Source organism: Anolis sagrei, chromosome 4 (genome assembly GCF_037176765.1).
Source record: "Anolis sagrei isolate rAnoSag1 chromosome 4, rAnoSag1.mat, whole genome shotgun sequence".
NCBI classification, from domain to species: Eukaryota; Metazoa; Chordata; class Lepidosauria; order Squamata; family Dactyloidae; genus Anolis; species Anolis sagrei.
This window is the reverse complement of record NC_090024.1, coordinates 173,482,469-173,503,878: the sequence shown is the minus strand read 5'-3', so window position 1 is coordinate 173,503,878 and position 21,410 is coordinate 173,482,469. Positions and strand designations below refer to the sequence as shown.

Here is a 21,410-nt window from a genome sequence, read left to right as displayed (position 1 = left end):
AGAATATCGGGAATTGTAGTTTCCCAAGGTCTTGAGCCTTCTCTGCCCCACCACTTTCCATGTCCTGCCTCCATGCGATAGGATACTGGGAGTTGTAGTTTCCCAAGGTCTTGAGCCTCCTCTGCCCTGCCACTCCATGCAATAGGATGCTGGGAGTTGTAATTTCCCAAGGTCTTGAACCATCTCTGCCATAGAGTGTCCCACCAAAATCTAGTTCCCATGATCCCACATGCATGGCAGTTCAAGTGGTACCAAACCACATTCCATCCCCAGTCTGGATGCATCCTTAGTGAAACGTGTACATCAGGGCTCCTCAAACTTTTTAAGCCGAGGACCAGTTCACAGCCCCTCAGACTGTTGGAGGACGGACTATAGCTAAAAAAATAAAATGAACTAAGTCCTCTGCACACTTCACATATCTCATTTGTAGTGTGTGTGTGTGTGTGTGTGTGTATGTATTACCGTATTTAAGATGAAGAACAATTTAAACCAACATCAACGTACCAGGATTTAATGGGAAGTGTAGGCCTGCTTTTGGCTGTTGAGAGAGTCAAGTTAATTAGGATTGTTGTTGTGTGCCTTCAAGAAGTTTCAGACTTAGGGCGACCCTAAGACTATAGTTTAGAGCAGGGACCAGGGAAATAACCTTGGAATACCTTCGTTTGGGGACCCTTGGTGGAGACATTGAAGCAAAATCCACATAGCAGGGAAATACTGCATCAACATCACATAAAGTTGGCGCCATAGTGGAAATACCCTGCTGGAGCAATCCACCAGCACACTGGGCATTTGATCCCTTTTACTTGCTATGGCAGTTCAAGAGGTGTCAAAGACATTGATTCTACTGTGCAGAGATGCCCTCCTTCCTTTTTCTATTGGCACACCATTCCTTCAGAGAGACTAACCAAAGTGTACAAATTTGCTTTAAGTATTTTTTTTATTTATCGTATCAGAAGCAAACCAAGGATATGGTTATAATGTATTTTAAAAATGCAAAGTTTAAAAACTTGGCATTGTACTAAATGTCCTTTGACCAGTAGCTGGCCACTTGGAGTGCCTCTGGTGTTGCTATAAGGAGATCCTCCATTGTGCATGTGGCTGGGCTCAGATTGCATTGTAATAGGTGGTCAGTGGTTTGCTTTTCTCCACACTTGCATTTCGTGGACTCCACTTTGTAGCCCCATTTCTAAAGGTTGGCTCTGCATCTCATGGTGCCAGAGTGCAGCCTGTTCAGTGCCTTCCAAGTCGCCCAGTCTTATGTGTGCCCAGGGGGGAGTCTCTCATTCGGCATCAGCCATGGATTGAGGTTCCGCGTTTTTGCCTGCCACTTTTGGACTCTCACTTGCTGAGTTGTTCCTGCGAGTATTTCTAGATCTTAGAAAACTATTTCTTGATTTAAGGCATTGGCGTGCTGGCTGATAGCCAAACAGAGGATGGGCCGGAGATGTCACTGCCTTGGTCCTTTCATTATTGGCTCTATTTCCCGGCGGATGTCAGGTGGTGCAATATGCACCAGAAGGAACTTGCTTTAAGTAGACACAAATAAATATAAGGCCATTAAGGGCATGAATACACTGACCCCTTGAGATATTTGACACCACTTGAATTGCCAGGGCTCAATGCTGTGGGATCCTGGAGTTGTAGTTTAGTGAGCCATGGCAGTTTAAGTGGTGCTAAACTGCACTCATTCTACAGCGTAGAGAGGAACCCATAGCTCAATACGAGGGTTGAATGAAAAGTAATGCTTCCACCTTCGTTACTCGGGTTTGGATGGGAATATTTTAATAAATCAAACACAGAAATAATCCTTAGAATGTGCTGTGCTCTTTAACTACCACTATTCACTTTTCCACATAATCACCAGACAATTGGATACATTTCTGCTAACAATGAACACGTTTTCTGAAGCCGCCACAGAAGAAGTCAACACTCTGTTTCTGCAACCAGCATCTCACAGTTCTCTCAGCGTCTTCATCAGAAGCATAATGATGTCCCCGCAGATCTTCTTTTATTATCGGGAACAGATGGAAGTCAGACGCTGCTAAATCTGAACTGTATGGAGGATGCCGTACGGTGGTGAGATCCAGTCTGTGAAGCTCTGCTGTGTACCCATCGTGCACAGATCTTCTGATAGCCAATCAAAACAATAATGTCACACACATGTTCTTGTGAAATGCTAATTATGCTTGAAATTTCTCTCTGAGTGATACGACGATCATCCTGAATCCATCTGTCAACCTTGTGAAACTCGGTGGTTGCTGTCACAGGACGTCCAACTCTTTGTTTGTCACACAAATTAGATGTTCCCACCTCAACATCTTTAAACTTACTCACCCAATGACGCACAGTACTCACATCAACACAACCACCATAAACAGCTTGCATTCTCTGATGAATCTCCTTTGGGGTGACACCTTCTGCTTAAGTTGCATTGACCGACCGTCTGTGCAGAGTTCCATACTTTGCACTTTAACAACACAACCGTTCAATGCTAAGCCATCCCACCAAAATGGAACTGTAGAGGAGAGTCTACTGAACAAGCCAGTACCTGCCGCATACTAGTATTGCCATCTGTTGAGGAGTTAGGAAGGTAGAGGCATTACTTTTCATTCAACCCTCGTCCATAAGGAGACCAGCTTGGGGAAAGCTGTTTTGGAGCACTGTTGCTTTAAGGGCGGAGGCTGAGCTCCATCGCCCCGCCTCCGCCCTTAAAGCGACAGTGCTCCAAAACAGCCTTGCCCAAGCTTTTGACCTTTCCCCAGTGTTTTCTTTCCCGGGGAAGAAGCTTCGTAAGAGCAGGAGGAAGGCGTTTGCAGTTGAGCGAAAAGCCAGCAGCAGTTGCATTATTCGCCCCACGCGGTGGGACGGTTCAGGGCCATGGCTCCATCCCAGCTCAAGAGGGTCTTCGTGGTGGGAGTCGGCATGACCAAGGTAATGGGAAGGGTCTGGCGTCCTGGTAGTCTTACAAGGTCTTTAGCCATCGGTGCCAAAGAATGCTGGTGATTCACCCATTTACAAACCCTAGAATCCCATAGCATTGAGTCTTGGCAGTTAAAGTGGAGTCAAACCGCATTCATTCTACAGTGTAGATGCACCCATAGCCTCACAATGAGTTGCTGTCCTAACAAGGAACTCAACAAGCTCCCCTATGACTGCATGGCTGTATTGAGGGAGATTTATTAAAAGACCCATAGGAAATATAACTATTCCTCCCTACTGCCTTTTGATTACTTCTTTTGGGCTTCCCATAGACTAAAAGGAATAGGGATCATAGTTCTTTACACTAGTGTTTCTCAACCTTGGGGTCGGGACCCCTGTGTGGGTCATGAGGATGTGTCAGAGCGGTCTCCAAAGACTATCAGAAACACAGTATTGGCCATGGGGTTGCCATGTGGGAAGTTTGACCTAATTCTATCCATGGCAGGGTTCAGAATGCCATTTGATTGTAGGTGAACTATAAATCCCAGCAACTACAACTCCCAAATGTCAAAGTCTATTTCCCCCAAACTCCACCAGTGTTCACATTAGGGCATATTGAGTATTCGTGTAGAGTTTGGTCCAGATCTATCATTGTTTGAGTCCTTAGTGCTCCCTGGATGGAGGTGAACAACAACTCCAAACTTCAAAGTCAATGACCACCAAACCCTTCCAGTATTTTCTGTTGGTCATGGGTGTTCTGTGTGCCAAGTTTGGGTCAATTCCATTGTTGGTGGAGTTCAGGGTGCTCTTTGATTGTAGGTGAACTATAAATCCAAGCAACTATAACTCCCAAATGTCAAAGTCTATTTCCCCCAAACTCCACCAGTGTTCACATTTGGGCATATTGAGTATCCATGCCAAGTTTGGTCCAGATCCATCATTGTTTGACTCCACAGTGCTCTCTGGATGTAGGTAAACTATAACTCCAAAGTTCAAGGTCAATGACCACCAAACCCTTCCAGTATTTTCTGTTGGTCATGGGAGTTCTGTGTGCCAAGTGTGGTTCAATTCCATCGTTGGTGGTGTTCAGAATGCTCTTTGATTGTAGGTGATCTATAAATCCCAGCAACTACAACTCCCCAAAACATCACCCCCCCCCACCCAAACCCAACCAGTATTCAAATTTGGGGGTATCGGCTATTTGTGCCAAATTTGGTCCAATGAACGAAAATATACCCTGCATATCAGATATGTACATGACAATTCATAACAGTAGCAAAATTACAATGATAAAGTAGCAACAAAAATAATTTTATGGTTGTGGGTCACCACAACATGAGGAACTGTATTAAGGGGTAACGGCATTAGAAAGGTTGACACTGTCTTTTATAATTTACTGGTGGAATTTGCAGTACGCTCGTACCTGGAGGAACCTGCCTCTCCCTAGGTTGAAATGATTGCAAAATACCACGCCAGGCTGTATTGTTTGGAATATGAACCCTCACTAGGAGCCAGAATCTATCCTGGAAAAGGTGTTAATGCTCAATGAAGTTAAGTAGAGACAGCTAGAGCTGAAACTGCACTGCCACATATCCCAAAACCCGATCCCAGATTATCTGCTTTGAACTGGATTATATGAGTCTCCACTACCATATAGTCTGGAATAAGCAGTTAATCAGGGATCAGATTTTGAGATATAGAGCAGTGTAGAAGGGGCCTTAGGGCAGCGGGTTAAGCCACTGAGCTGCTGAACTTGCTGACCAAAAGTTTGGCGATTCGAAACCAGGGAGCGAGGTGAGCTCCTGCTCTTAGCCCCAGCTTCTACCAACCCTAGCAGTTTGAAAACATGCAAATGTGAGTAGATCAACAGGTACCGCTTCTGCAGGAAGGTAAAGGGGCTCCATGCAGTCATTATTTATTTATTTACGATATTGATATGCCGCCCTTCCTACCTCGAAGGGGACTCAGAGCGGCTTACAAGTAATGTGTAAATACAATATATTATATTGTTATCATAGCACTATATTAGTATTATATATTACTATATTGTACTATACTATTATACTGTAATATTATTAGTAATATTACATGAAATATAAAATAATATTATAAATAATATAAAATACGTGCTGGCCACATGACCTTGGAGGTGTCTATGGACAACGCCGGCTCCTCCGCTTAGAAATGGAGATGAGCACCACCCCCAGAGCTGAACACGACTAGATTTAATGTCAAGGGGAAACCTTTACCTTTTTAGAAGGGGCCTTGGTTATTACTTGAATGGGAGACTATTGTTACAGGCTAAATTTCAGAGGAAGGAACTTGCAAAACCACCTCTTAAGTGTTTATGGGGTCACCATAATCGAATGGTAACCATGTTGCAGTAGAAGCAGCAACCCTGATTTACAAGCCTAGAGCAGGGCTATTGAATAAGTCCTTTAAAGTTACATAATTATATATCAAAGTCCATGTGGGATGTATCTACACTGTGAAATGGATGACGTTTGGCACCTCTTTAACCTCCACAGCTCAGTGCTAGGGAATCATGGGAGTTGTAGTTTAGTGAGGCATTAGAACTCTTTGGCAGAGAAAACCAAAGACTCCAAAACTCCGACTCCTGTGATCCCATGCCTTTGAAGCATAGCAGTTAAAGTGGCATCAAACTACATTAATTCTACAGTGTAGATGCATATTTTGAATGCTTGCCACCTCTTACGACAGATTTTCCCAACCTTGTTAGTATAATATCTAGCATAAGGGAATACTCTTGTTTTCAAGCAAGGCGCAGCAGGAATTATGCAACATCAAACCTTTGTCCTATCCATTCCTGTGTAGATCAAGGAGCACCTCCGCATTCACAATATAAGATAGCAGGAATAGATTTGGGGGAGGAGGGGAAATAACTCACAAGCAGAGACTGCTACTTTCCTTTTTTCTTCCAACAGTTTGAAAAGCCGGGGACTCGTGACAATTTTGATTATCCTGATATGGCTAAAGAAGCAGGTAAGGATCAGATATTCTTGTAAAAGAATATAAACCAACTGCTGGGATGTTTTCCCAGTCCCGTAACCCTGGCCAGTTCCTACAAACAGTTGCACCACAGCCGAGTTTCACAAATTTAGGTGTGCCTGAGCATCAGGGATCGTTTGCTTGTGACACCATCAAGGAGGAAGGGAACTGACAAGACTCCGCGTGGTTCTCATCCCCTAAATATTTAATTGGCTACAGAAGAATGGGGATAGAAGCAAATGTGAAGTTAACTAAGTTTCTCCTTCCTGGTCTCTGTGAAATGCGCACATATGGTAATTATTACTACTGTATGTGCAGATTTCACAGATGACCACTCGGAGAAACATGGTTACAGGTAAACAACCATATCTTACCCCATCATTATAAATTCTATTTTTTTTATGAGCCCCCTAATTTTGCATGATTTTTAGTCTTCTAGGTGTTTTGACCTTCATCTTTGGCCAATGGTATGGGATTGAGCTCCTGGTGGCACAGTGGGTTAAAGCGCTGAGCTGCTGAACTTACACTAATAATAATAAAACTTTATTTGTACCCCGCTACCATCTCCCCAAGGGACTCGGTGCGGTTTACATAAGGCCAAGCCCACAACACATCAATAAACAAAAGCGATAACAAATAATCAATACAAAACAAAATAAAACTCAAAAGCAAAAAATACACAATAAGTAATAAACAATAACAATAACATACAGCATTTAAAAAACCTATGGCCGGGCCAAATGTAATAATTAAAATTTAAAATGCTGGGCATGAACAAGGTAGGGTAAACTAGGATAGGGTTTTAAAAGAAAGATGAGGGCACGCAGACAATAATAAATCAATATTAAAGTGCATTTGAGGACATATTGCTAAGAGTTTTCCTTATTCTGGGAAGGCACACTGGAACAACCACGTTTTCAGGCTCCTCCTAAAGACTTACTGACCGAAAGGTTGCAGGTTCAAATCTGGGGAGTGGCATGAGCTCCCGCAGTTAGCCCCAGCTTTTGCCAACCTAGCAGTTTGAAAACATGCAAATGTGAGTAGATCAATACTCACTGGGAAGGTAACGGTGCTCCATGAAGTCATGCTGGCCACATGACCTTGGAGGCGTCTACAGACAATGCTGGCTCTTCAGCTTAGAAATGGAGATGAGCACCACACCCCAGAGTCAGACACGACTGGACTTAATGTCAGGGAAAAATTGTTACCTTTACCTATGGGATTGTGGGAGCTGTAATCCAAAATCTGAAGGGCTAGATTTTCCCCGTCCCTGCCATAAAGAATTGCTAAAATTTGCAGAAATTAGATTTTCCTTATGTGTCAGAATGATCATCATAGATATTTTATCTATTATTTAACTGCTTATCAGCTTACTAGGGCCTCTGGGCTGATGCAGACCACTAATAATGTTTTCCTTCTAATGCCTTTTCCTTCTAATGCCTGAAGCAGTAATCACCAGCTTTCTGGGAAATGAAGTTTTTTGTGATTTGAAGTTCAAAACATCTGGAGAATTAAAGATTGGGAACCACTGTCTTGAAAGACTAATACTAAGGGCGGGTGGGAAACAAATTCTCCTAGTGTTAATTGTTTGTCCTCAAACCTGGTTGAGGATAGGTAACAGCAAATAAAAAAACTCAAACTTGTGCGCCAGTTGCGCCCGTACCTTGGGAAGTCTGACTTGGCCACGGTAGTCCACACTCTGGTTACATCCCGGATTGATTACTGCAACGCGCTCTACGTGGGGTTGCCCTTGAAGACTGCCCGGAAGCTTCAGATGGTCCAGCGTTCGGCGGCCAGGTTACTAACGGGAGCGGCACTCAGGGAGCATACCACTCCTCTGTTGAGCCAACTCCACTGGCTGCCAATCCGCTACCGGGCACAATTCAAGGTGCTGGCTTTAGCCTATAAAGCCCTAAACGGTTCTGGCCCTGCTTACCTCTCCGAACGCATCTCCACCTATGAACCGACGAGGACATTAAGATCGTCCGGGGAGGCCCTGCTCTCGGTCCCGCCTGCGTCGCAGGCGCGGCTGGCGGGGACGAGGGACAGGGCCTTCTCGGTGGTGGCCCCTCGGCTATGGAATGCCCTACCCGTAGACATCAGGCAGGCCCCTTTGTTGCTGGAGTTCCGGAGGAAGGTCAAGACGTGGCTCTATGAACAGGCGTTCGGTCAACAAGGCAACTGCACTCATGAAGACGGTATAAATGAACAAAGGAATGGTAGGAGGATTATGAGAACGGAATCTGATTTTTACTGAGGCGTTGATGACTATGTTGTGTTGTCTTGTATTGTCTGTCGTGTATGTTGTGTTTTAACTAATTGTTATTGTTATATAAATTGCATTGTAAACCGCATTGAGTCACCGAATTAGGCTGAAAAATGCGGTATAAAAATAAAGCAAATAAAAATAAATAAATAAACAACAACGAACAAAATAATAATAGTAAAGTTGTTTCACTTTTACCAAATTTGATTGAGGTAGATTTCAGGAGCAGATGGAAGGGTCTATACTCCCATGTAAAAAACCCAGCAATTCATTGGTTAAGATTGATCGGAATTGCAGTGTCACCCCACAGTTTTTGGTCATAGAATTTTTTGCACATGGGGCTCTGGATGCCACCAAACCAGTTTGAGTGACTGCATTTTTTCATGCATACATTCGAATAACCAATTTAAGGTTTGCTTAACTAATACATTCATGTCTATTGGGGGAAAGGGAACCAATTGGCTAAGTATCAATTAACATTTCTTACTCTGGACAAACCCCAGGCAAGTAGTCCCCTAAGACATGGCAGCCTTATTAAACTGGATCAGAATGCAATATATGCAGTTGCCATATTGTTGGCACTATTTTCAGGATTGCAGCAGCTTGAAAAGTATTGCCACGACGACATTGCTTATTTTGAAATACCACATACATGATACTGGTTATGGTGGAATGCGTGATGCATTCATCTATGTGTAATGAAATATAATAATAACAGCAGACCTCTTGTCTGAACTGGATTTGAAGAAATAATCATAATTGCTGGAGGGTTCATGAATGCTTTTTAATAAGGAGTTTCTATTTTTTAAATTTATTTATTCAGGTCAAAAGGCTCTTGCTGATGCAGGTGTGCCATATTCTGCTGTGCAACAAGCATGTGTGGGCTATGTTTTTGGTGAGTATGTAATGCTCCTGCTCTAAGGCTTTGGACTTTTCTCTGTGCGTGATTCTTTGTGCCTTCATATTGAGCTGGGTCTCACACGCACACACACGACAGATATCATAGCTCTGGAAGAAACCTCAAGGGCCATCCAGTCCAACCCTCTTTTACCATGCAACAAGACACCATCTAAGCCCTCCAGGCAGATGGCCAGGCATCCATAGATATGATAAACTAGAGAGAGAGAGAGAGAGAGTGTATATACACATACACAATTCTCCAAAACTCAGAAGTTTAATGCTGAGCTCTAACATTAACTGCTGGACTCACCAGATATACTGTACCCTAAACTGGGATGTATGGAGGAAAAGTATATGTCAGCATTCCTGAGTGTTTTGTGATTTATGTGCCTGCTAGATTAATATTCTGTCTACAAATTATTTAAGATATAGTTGTTTTATTAGCATGTTGCAATATAAAATGAGGAAGTTGCAGAGAAAGAAAAGAATGTGAAGGGGGAAAAAACCTTTAAGATGAACTGGTTTGTGCTTTAACATGAGCTTTTATAGATAAAACCCACTTCTTAACCTCTGCACTCTGCAGTCCAGAGTGACATTAAAGCTTTGGTTTACAAAGTATGTTGATATACTAGTTAGAGTGGAAAGGTATGTAACAGAATCCAGAAAAAAATCCAAATTATTTCCCTTGTCCTACATTTTCAAAGGGCTGGTCAGGGGAATATAGGTATTTCAGTCATTGTAGATGTGTGAAAGAAATCTAAGTAAAAGTTGAAAATACCTCCCAACAAAGGATTCCCCCAGGTAGGAAGCAGCCAGGCGATTCAGTGCTTATCAAGCAGGCCAGTTGCAACATTCTCACTTTCCTCAAACAGACAGGAGTTCTTTCTCCCACCCTGGACATTCCACAGATATATAAACCCCACTTGCCTAGTTTCCAACAGACCTCACTACCTCTGAGGATGCCTGCCATAGATGTAGGTGAAACATCAGGAGAGAATGCTTCTGGAACATGGCCATACAGCTTGGAAAACTCACAGCAACCCTATATCTCATTATTGGTATTTGATATAAAACATGTATGTTTTTTATGAGTACTTTTATTCAAAATAACACAGACATTTGAATTAACTCTGTGTAGCTGATTAATGCAAATGCATGCAGTAGTTAATTCATAATTTATGTAAGACAAATTGGACCACATGCAGGAATATAGGATGCAATATCATTAAGTTTTGAATAGAAGGGATATTAATAAACATAATAGTTGGAAAAAACAGTCATAGATATATGTTCTCTCCTTGACTGAGAATATGGATGGCTCTTCCAACCTCTAACTCAGAACGCCTGGTATTGACCTTACCAATCACTGTGTTAACAAATGTTGAATACTTTTCCAATTTTCTTAGGAGAATCGGGAATACGATATAACTTTTCCTGCTTTGTGACTCTACACTTTGATTTCTTTACACAAAGGTGATTCAACCTGTGGCCAGAGAGCTATTTATCACAATTTGGGACTAACGGGCATTCCTATTATTAATGTTAATAACAACTGCTCAACTGGATCTACAGCATTGTTCATGGCCAGGCAGTTAATACGAGGAGGTGAGTTGTGTTGCTTGCTTCTACCAAATATGTACAAAATGATGTTATCCATTTATTCTGTGACCAATTTATTTGCCCTACTCTGCATTAAAACCACTCCAGATGATTGATTTCCTTTGTCATGCACTCGCCACAGCTGTAAAACTGCATACAGTAGTAAAGGAGAATGTCTGAATGCAAAAATATCTCCCTTTATTCTCTCTGTATCAAAAGAAGAAGAAGAAAACGCAGGGGCCATATCCATAATTCTTTCCACCTTGACTATATCCATTGCTTCAATCCAGATCTCGACAGGAAGCCTGTTCCTTACCCCAGTGTGGGCATTTAAACATAGCCCAAAAATCAACTGATATTAAGACATATCATACGTATATACATAGCTCTGTCAGAAACAATTACAGTGCTAATGGTTAAATAAAACGAAACTTTATTGTCACTTCTGTCTTTCCTCCACTCCCCAGACATGTCAGTTTTGCTGCAAGTTTGAATTTTGTCATTTGGAAACAATTTTGCATTTGTGTAGGGATTATGCAATGTAATAAACTGTGCAATGTCACATATTAAAATCATAAAAAGATTTTTTTTTAAAAAAACCCCCAACTTTCTGCTCTGTTCTTGTCTGAATTAAAGTCTATAATATACAGTATATTCAAGTTTAATACATTGATTAAATCATACATTTTAAGAGTCCGGAAATTTATATTTAAGGCTTGGCTGACTGTGTCCTGGCTCTTGGGTTTGAGAAGATGGCAAAAGGACCCCTTTCATCAAGTGCCGTGAGTATCTAAACTTGTTTTTGTAAGGAAATAACATTGAAGGGACACTAGATTATTCAGACATGTTCTGTTCCTGACAGTGTGTTTGTTAATAAGGTATCTCTAAAGGGTTTCCTCCCATGTTGGAACTGCATTTATCCAACACTCACAATCATCATTATTTCTGAAAAAACGTGGCTTTCTCAAGCAACTATCATTATTATCATCATTATTATATGTACTGTCCTTATACCCCACTTTTTCTCTCTCAAAGAAGACTCAAAGTAGCTAACTGAAAATTGTAACAATGTGTAAATTAAAACTAAAGCATATAAACATTAAAATTGAATTAAATATAGGACTATTAAAATACATAGTAGAAGCCAATAAAACTTTAAAATATATTAAACTACATGAAACACAGCCTTTTCTGGCTCAGTCTTAAAAACTTACTTTTTAAAAACACTTCCAGTTCTCTCCATATATTTCAGCCCAGTAACAAAAAGGGTATTTGGTGAAGCATTGGTATCTGTCCGTTACAAGGAGCAAGTATTTTGCATCTTTGCAACTAAAGTTAGTTACCTACTACATGGTCATCCCCTAACTTGTCATCTTCTTGCATAGCAGTGTTACTGTACTACTGATAATCAAATGAATTATATTCCTGAATGACTTTTCTGTATGTTAAATGTAGAACAAAAGATGTTCCCAATATGTTTCAATCTTCCACTATAATAATAATAATAATAATAATAATAATAATAATAATAGAAATGATGTTTTGAAAACATCTGCATACTAGCAGTTGAGAGCATACTAGAAACATTCCTTCTGTTTTGTATTGCCTTGCTTTGGCTAACACGTACAACTCATTTGTTCCAGTCCATGGACAGGGTGAATCCAATAGACAAGCACTTGGAACTGATGGTAAACAAATATGGCCTAGCGACAGCACCAGTTACACCACAGATGTTTGGAAATGCTGGCAAAGAACATATGGAAAAATATGGTACGAAGGGTTGTCAAATGTATTATAACTATGAAGAATATGATTCTGATCAGAATCCACAGTTTTTACGTTGACCCACAGAAGAATCAATGTTCCCCTAAACCAGGCATGGGCAAACTTTTTAACCTTGAGGCCGCATTGTGGGTCCGGGCCTAGAAAGAGGGTGGCCAGGCACATGCTGGGTGGGATGGACCCGGGAGAGAGAGAGAGGGCCTGGGAGAGGGTGGAGCCAGGAGGGGGCAGGTCATCCTGGCACAAGGACAGGGTTGCTCACCCCATCCTTATGCCAGGAGGAAAATGAGACATGTGGCGGCGGTTCCAATCCTTCTCCCCAGTACTCCTTCCTTGATCTTCGGGCTGTCTTCTCAGCATTATGCCAGGAGGGCGAGACAGCCATGTCCGTGAGCGTTCCAAAGGGCTCTCAACTACTGCGTGCTTTCCTTGAATTGTCCTCCCAGCATAAGGACAGGGGTGCTCACACCATCCTTATGCCAGGAGGAGGGCAAGACACACGGTGGCTGAGAGCACTCCAGAGGGATCTCAGTTGCTGCATAACCTTCCTCTCCCATCCTTTCTGCATAAGGATGTTACACGCCGCTGCGGCTTTAAGCCAAGAGGACAGAGAAAATGTGGAGGGCCTGAGGCAAGAACGCTGCATCTAGCCCCCCGGGCCTAGATGTTTTCTAAATAGTAATAATGGGTTTATTTATATGCCAAATGACTGTCCAAAGATTCATGTCTTGCAATATGAACCCTTGAAGAGTCAGAATTTCAGTTGCAATGCATGGTTTTTTGAAGTTCTGAATTTGTCTGGTTCATGACTTCCTAAGCCATAAAAATGGATGCACTTGCAGATGACACCCCACTGCGAGCAGAAAATAGGGGAGAAATGGAACAACTGCTGAAGAAAGTACAAAGACAGGTTTACAGCTGGACAATTAGAAAACAAAAATAATGATAAAAAGAAATGTACATGTCTTTAAAGTAGCCAATGAAGACATTGAGATAGTGAAAGATTTCCTATACCTAGGCCCAACCATTAATCCAATTTGGGACTGCAGTCAAGAAATCAGAAGAAGCTGAGAACCCAGAAGGGCAGTTATGAAAATTAGAGAAGGTCCTGAAGATATATCATTGCATAACAAAGGCAGAATTGTCCATGCCATTGTATTTTCAATTTCTATGTATGGTGATGCAAGCTGATAGAGATCAAGGTCACTTCAAATGTGCAGGAACAGAGTTCCGTAGATAACCTGCGTTGCCAAAAGATGAGTATGCCTTCCAAGTTACCTGTCAACTTCTGGCAGCCTTATGAATTTGATAGGGTTTTCTTTGACAAGGAATATTCAGATGCCCCTACCTCTGAAATAGCCTATACCACCAGGTATTGCTTGTCTCCCACCCAAGTATGAGCCAGGGTAGAGACTGCTTAGCTAGACCTGGTGCCTCAAGGGTATTTAGTTCCTTCATTCATAGGGCCACTCTGAGTTGGCATCAACTTGATGGCAGTTGCAAACAGCTTTTCTCTAATGCAGAAGAGATTCCATAGGTTTATGATCATATGTGACTGACCTTATGTACTTTATTTGCTTGGATTCAGATAAGTCTGGGTTATAATTAAATCTGCATTTCATAGACATATTTTATACTAGCCTAGAAAAGATTTTGAAATATGAGGGTTTTAATTAATTTAATTGGCTTTTTAGGGACAAAACCAGAACACTTTGCAAAAGTTGCATGGAAGAATCACAAACATTCGGTTAATAATCCGTAAGTAAATAATTATATATTATATGCTAACAAGAAGCACCTTCCTTTGAATGTGTGTATGTGTGCCTTCAAGTTGCCCAGCAACTTATGGCAACCCTCTAATGGCCTTTTTGACAAGTGTACAAAACCTGAATGCCAAGTTTTATCATCCAAGACATCCATATGTTAAATTTTCATAGCCTAAAACATAGGGGCTTCATATCCAATTATGTTTTGGTTTTTCTAAATCTTAGAGTGGAGTTTAAAGAGAGCTGTTCAGCAGTGGAACTCTCTGCCCAGGAATGTGGTGGAAGCTCCTTCTTTGGAGGCTTTTAAGCTGAGGCTGGATGGCCATCTGTCAGGGTGCTTTGAATGCCATTTTCCTGCTTCTTGGCAGGGGGTTGGACTGGATGGCTCAAGAGGTCTCTTCCAAATCAATGATTCTGTAATTCAAAGGCACTCTTAAGACACAAATACTGGAGAAAATGGCTCTTAGTTTGATCTTGTAGAAATTAAGACAATGATATGGTGCTTTTGCTTCATTATCGTATATATTGTACTAATTAAGATGCTTCCTTCCTTTTGCTCGTAACAGAAATTCCCAATTTCAAAAAGAGTACAGTTTTGATGAAATCTTACAGTCCCGCAAAGTTTATGATTTTATGACAATCTTACAATGCTGGTAAGAATTGCATGTTTGAAATGAACTTCCCTTTGCTTGCTTGTTTACACACTCATGTTTTTTTCAATCCGTTAGCTTGGTATTTTTTTAAAAAAACAACAACATTTTCCTACTGTTTTCAAATCATTGCACTTTCCTCAATGTTTCAGTTGAGTTTTCCTAATGAAGCATAGATGTTAACTAGGGTAGATTTGATGTTGACAAATTTAGATATAAGGAGGACCTGTAGCTGCTTGTTGTTATTACAAGCAGCTTTCTTTGAGTAAGGAGTGTTAATGGCTGCAGATGTTTGGCTCTCCCAGGAAAAATGCACACTTTTAAGACCTTTTTTTGTTGTGCTTGAGAAGACAAAATATTTGCAGGTGTAGCTGCTGGGAACGAGGGACTGGGCCTTCTCAGTGGTGGCCCCTCCGCTGTGGAACTCCCTTCTTAGCAACATTAGATTGGCTTCCTCCCTCCTGTCCTTGAGAAAGAAAGTCAAAACGTGGCTATGGAACCAAGCATTTGGAGAGTAGTTACAGTGCAATATGCAGCTACGAAGTTAATGTGATTGGAACGGCTTTTTGGACTATGATTTCGGGACTATGTGCTGTGTTTTTAACTGCTTATTTAAATTAATTTATATGTTACTGTTTTATGCTTTTAATGCACAATGTATTTTGTATGTTTTTATGTCTTAATGCAGCATTGAATTATTGTCAGTTTGGAAGCCGCTCTGATTCTCCTTCGGGGTTGAGATAGAGCAGGATAAAAATACAGTAAAATAAATAAATAAATAAATAAATAAAATAATTGTTTTTTCCTCTGTGAGTGTTAATGTTAGTTGAGCTTCAATGCATGTGGCTGTTAGTGTCTCTTGAGTCTGTTTTAATAAGTGACATTTGTTTTCTGTATTTTGTTTTTTTTACCCCATTCCCTTTTTGTCGTTCTTTGAGCAAAAGACAAACGTTATTAAAATGTTAATTTCTGTATTTTGCTTAGTCCAACATCTGACGGTGCAGCAGCGGCAGTACTGGCTAGTGAAGAGTTTGTGAGGAAGAACAACTTAGAGGCAAAAGCGGTTGAAATTGTGGCCCAGGAGATGATGACTGACCTTCCAAGCACCTTTAAAGAGAACAGTTGCATAAAAATGGTAGGGTTCATTCCTTAAATTATGTAATGGCAACTTCCACAACTTCTGGAACTGTAACTTCATGTTTTACAGAGTCTCTAACAATTTTCTAAAAAGTTTGCTAAAGGCATAAAAGATAAAGACAAGCTCTGTCTGGAAGTACAAGCCTTATAAGCAGCAAACAAAACAGAGTACTGAATTAATGTATCAAATAGGAGGATTATTATTTTTAATTTATTCTCTTTTGTTTTGAGTTGCATTCAGCTTTTTGGTATAAGCTGAATTCAGAATGTTCATAGAGACATGGGAATGTGTTCAAGACGATGTGTACAGCTCATTATTGCATACAGCTTAGTGTATATTCCATTAGCAGAATACAAAGCTGGCTGGATAAATTCCTGTATTGTAGCATCACTTGAAGATTGTTTTTATTGACAGATACTTGAAGTCCTTGTGTTCTGCAGAGAATGTAGACTTGCTAATGCTTAGTTCTTCTAATCTGCTTAGTCCTTAATAACAATTGCATGTATAAGAATTTGAATAAACATAAATGTATTACCTGCCTCTCCTTGCATCTCAAGGTGGGGTACAACAGGGTTAAGATAGAGAGATAAAAAACAACACTTATTAAAATATGTATAACTTGTTTTAAGACACCTTGTACCGTGTGTAAGTCGCCCCGATTCCCTTCCGGGAGATGGTGGTGGGATACAAGAATAAAGTTATTATTATTATAACAACACACACACAAGACCACCCCAATAAAATGCAAGTTAAAATTCACAAGTTAAAATGTATGGGTTTTTTTGGTAATTTACATTGTAAAAGAAATGATTATTTGCTATTCTGAGCAAGCTGTTTGATTAGCGTCAAGAGAACAGGAAATAGTTTCCTATTCTAATAGCTTTTGCTTATATCTTATTCATAGATTGGGTATGATATGACTAAGGAGGCTACAAAAAGATGTTTTTCCGATTCTGGGCTGAAACCTGAAGATGTGGATGTGATAGAACTACACGACTGTTTCTCTGCTAATGAATTAATTACATACGAAGCTCTGGGACTTTGTCCTGAAGGTATTCTTTAAACATTAGAAACATCAAACATCTTGGCTAAAAGTCAACCCAAAATTAAATATGTTTTAAGCCCCAATAAACTCCTCAAAGATGACTTCTGAGGGAAGGTGAGTCATTCTACCCCTGCTTCCCAACAAAATAAAAGCAGTATATTTGCCAATGCTAGAGTTACATAGGCACCACCCTACCAAGTTGCTCTTCTAGAACACTGCAAAAACATCTAGATTTAATTAAGACATTGGAAGGACTTCTGGCTGAATTCTTGAATAATTGCCCAAATGTAGGATTTTTTTAAAAAAAACAAAAGAGCATAGTCTCTCTGAAAACAAGTGTAAGATTACAATAAAGAAAGCAAGAGGGAATTTGAAAATCAAATTGTAAAGGTGAGAGGCATCACATTTTTAATTGCATTGCAGCAGGAAGCTGGCTGGGTTAAATGGATTGCTTTCATTAACTTTCATTGTGAAGATGAAAGGAGGAGCCCCTGGTGGCGCAGTGGGTTAAACCCCTGTGCCAGCAGGACTGAAGACCGACAGGTTGCAGGTTCGAATCCAGGGAGAGGCGGATGGGCTCCAGCTCCTCATCCGGGGACATGAGAGAAGCCTCCCACAAGGATGATAAAAACATCAAAATCATCCGGGCGTCCCCTGGGCAACGTCCTTGCAGACAGCCAATTCTCTCACACCAGAAGCGACTTGTAGTTTCTCAAGTCACTCCTGACATGACAAAATTTTTTTTTGTGAAGATGCTGTTGAGACCTGTATCTGAATCAGTTATTACCAGGGATGAAATAAGAGGAATTCTTTTACTTGTGACAAAAATGAGCAAATTGGCAAATTACAACTTAGAACTCTCTGGGGCAAAATGGCATTTGCTGAAGTATTCTTAAATAACTTGAAAATGAAACATGAATTTGCAGCAAAATCAGCAAGTTTGTCATTAAAACCCATCTTATCATGAAAGGACCAGAGTCCATCCAATTTAATTTCTTTTTAAGAGGCCCATAGAAAACCACAAACTTTTTAGAGTTTTTAGTCAAAGTTTTATAAGTGACATTACTCAAATATAAATGCATATAAATGGTATGATGCAATTTGTTAATATGTCTTTTTTTTCTTTTTGCTGGCATTGAATGTTTGCCATATGTGTTGAAAACCACCCTAAGTCCCTTTGGGGAGTTAGAGCAGTCTATAAATAAAGTATTATTATTATTATTATTATTATTATTATTTATTACTATTGTTATTATTCAAGCAAGTTAAACATGTATAATAATGTTTTGAGAAAAGGCTATTGGAACAGAAAGTGCACATGGTGTTGAAGGCAAACCATTGTGATTTCTGGACGTCTTTTCTCGCCAGGCCTTTGGAATCTCTTTGACAGTTTCAACGTGTACAAATAAGGACAGTTTGTTAGAACTCATGTGTCGTAACACAGAATTTCAACACGTTTCTGCAAATGTCTCTTGAGTCACCCTTCTTTATAAAAGTGTCAGTCATGAGATAAGAGAACAGGTTATTTCAGTGGTCCTCAAAAAAAAAGGGACACAGAGAGGGAATAAATGCATAGCTTTAGCAGTGAGGAGAAGCAAGAAACAGGGTTTTCCTAAGATCCAAGAGACTGGGGGGGGGGGGGTCAGCCCCTCCAAGAAAAGGGAAATCACATAATAGGTTAAATAGCTTTTAAAAAGACCAACCAGTTTGTGTACTAAATAGAACTTCAGGGGAATAAGAAGTTCAGAACCAGTGAAATAACTGGAATCAGTCTGTTACCCGCTGTGAAAGTTTCCAAAAGTATTGGAAACAGGATGCTTGACTTGATGTATCTTCAGCCTGCTCTAGCAATCTTTATAAAAGTAAAGATATTTGATAGCTCTTGAAGTCATTTTTAAGTTGGAGTCCTTCTTGTGGACTTCCCTAGGGCAACTGGCTGGCCTCTAAGCAGAGGCTGGCCATCTGTCAGGGATGCTTCGATTGTGCTTTTCCTGGGGTTTGGACTACTCTATGATTCTAGGTGTGTAGAATCATAGACTCTACAACTCTATGATTCTAGGTGTGTAGGTGGTATTCATTCTCACAACTCTATGATTCTAGGTGTGTAGGTGGTATTCATTCAGAGATTTGCCATGTGAAAGAAAGGAGAATTATTTGTAGGTTTGCAATATAAGGGGAAGGAGAAAATGGGGTAAAAAGAACATTGTTTGAAGCATTAGTTGGAACTGAGATGAGTTTAGGGTGCAGTTAGGATTCAGAGAAGTACCATTAGTGAAGAATCAAAAAGCAATGTATGCTAGTTTATATGCCAGCATAGTGTTACGAGTAGAATATTGGATTGGAATCAGGAAGATTTCCACTTAGAAATGCAAGTCCAAATATCATCTATTGATTTTTTCATTCCTATCATTTTAAGGCTGATCCTCCTTTTCTAGCCAATCATATTTTGTGAAATTATTATTCCTCTGTATGCCACTAGAGGGTATTGGATTTCACTTAAGGATATGGGCACTTGACAATCAAGGGAAAAATCAGCATGAACATGAAGCTAGTTTTGTTTACAAAGTTCAGTGTGTCTTTTAAAATTCCTCTGCTGTCTCCCATAAGCTTGTAGATTTTGGGTGCTTGTTAACATGGTTTTAATAATATCTATTAAGCCTGAAAAAGAGCTACCTTAAAACCTTTGGTTTTGTAATTTCCCATTGACCAACTCATTGATCCATTTTCACACCAGTTACTTTGGGAATGTAGTCAACTCGATCATTTTATGGTCTGGAACCTATAAAAAGCCCTGACCCTGAGTTTGCAATCTCAATTTATCTTTCACATAAGTCCTTCAAACAAAAAAATGGTGTTTGCTTTCCCTTCAGCGAAGTTGCTTATTGGAAAATGGGTCCTGGGAATAAGTGAATTTGGATTGAGGAGTATTTAACCTGCCTGTCTACCTGTTTATTGCCTCTTTCTTCCTTGTACAATTTGGGATAGTTAGGGAAAAGTCGATGAAGACGTTCTCACCGTCCCGCTCCTAAAGCTGTTTCTCCTTAATGAAGCTGTAATCTAACTTACTTGGAAGTATCTTCTGTCAACTGGAACAGATTACGTTTTGTTTCCAAGACAAATGTGATGGTGACAGAATCAACTGTTTGACATATTGCCAGTCCATCATAATTCAATTCAGAAGTTCCTGTTACAGTACTTAATTTAAAAAAAAATCTTCCCTTCCCAGGATTTCTTTTAATATATATAAAAAAGGGCAGAAAGTGTAAGTTCAGATACGGTCATATGTGTTCAATAAGTCATGTGTTCAGTAAGCTTTTCCTGCATGGCAGGGGATTGGGCTAGATGGCTTCCAACTCTATTATTTTATAATTACTGTATATACTCGAGTATAAGCCTAGTTTTTCAGCCCCTTTTTTAGGCTGAAAAAGCTTCCCTCGGCTTATACTCGAGCTAAGGTTATTTATTATTTTACTCTGTTATTAGCATTATTTTTATTATATTTATTTTATTACTCTATTTTTATTTTTATTACATTTATTATTTTCCTCTATTTTTATTGATATTACATTTACATTATTTTACTCTATTATTTTTATTTATTTATTTATTTATTTATTTTATTTACTGCACTTGTAGACCGCCGTTCTCAGCCCTAGGGCGACTCACGGCGGTGTACAACATATAAAACCAGGTGCAATTTACAACATAAGCAATATCACATCAACAGTAAACAACGACACTATCAATAATACAGTTATACTAAATCATTCGCAACGTCTCATCATTGAATCACAATCCAAATCTCGTTATCCATGTACCATTCCAATCGTCATTGCCAATTGTTGCAGCACTTACTCAAACGCCTTCTCAAACAACCACGTCTTTAGTCTCTTGCGGAATGTCATGAGGGAGGGCGCCAGTCTTATTACATTTATTATTTTACTCTAGTTATTATTGTTATTATTACATTTATTATTTTGATCTATTATTATTGGAAGGATACGTAAGAACATTTACATTGAAGGATAATGGTTTAATCAGAGTTGGACAGTCTTAAATTACAGTTTTATGTAAAGATTCAAAAACATTGAACCTCCTGATGCCTCAATTAATGTAATTTTATTGGTTTCTATTTTTATTTTGAAATGTACCAGTAACTGCTGCATTTCCCACTCTCGGCTTATACTTGAGTCAATACATTTTCCCAGTTTTTGTGGTAAAATTAGGTGCCTCGGCTTATATTCGGGTCGGCTTATACTCGAGTATATACGGTATTCTATGATTCTATAAGTCCAGGGATAGTAAAAGCATGCCTTTCAAGTAAATAGTGTCTGCT

The 21,410-nt window shown here is 39.9% G+C and overlaps 1 protein-coding gene across 1 annotated transcript in view; it reads left to right on the top strand.

Moving 5' to 3' along the window:
- Positions 1–2,762: 2,762 nt before the first annotated feature.
- Positions 2,763–21,410, top strand: part of SCP2 (sterol carrier protein 2) — a 41,248-nt gene continuing 22,600 nt past the window's right edge. Inside the window, exons 1-10 of the mRNA XM_060773524.2 lie at positions 2,763–2,931; positions 5,865–5,922; positions 9,018–9,089; positions 10,568–10,699; positions 11,408–11,475; positions 12,337–12,463; positions 14,170–14,233; positions 14,808–14,894; positions 15,876–16,026; positions 16,934–17,081. Coding sequence (XP_060629507.1) covers positions 2,878–2,931; positions 5,865–5,922; positions 9,018–9,089; positions 10,568–10,699; positions 11,408–11,475; positions 12,337–12,463; positions 14,170–14,233; positions 14,808–14,894; positions 15,876–16,026; positions 16,934–17,081 — 961 coding nt within the window. The 5' untranslated portion in view covers positions 2,763–2,877. The remainder of the gene's footprint in view (positions 2,932–5,864; positions 5,923–9,017; positions 9,090–10,567; positions 10,700–11,407; positions 11,476–12,336; positions 12,464–14,169; positions 14,234–14,807; positions 14,895–15,875; positions 16,027–16,933; positions 17,082–21,410) is intronic.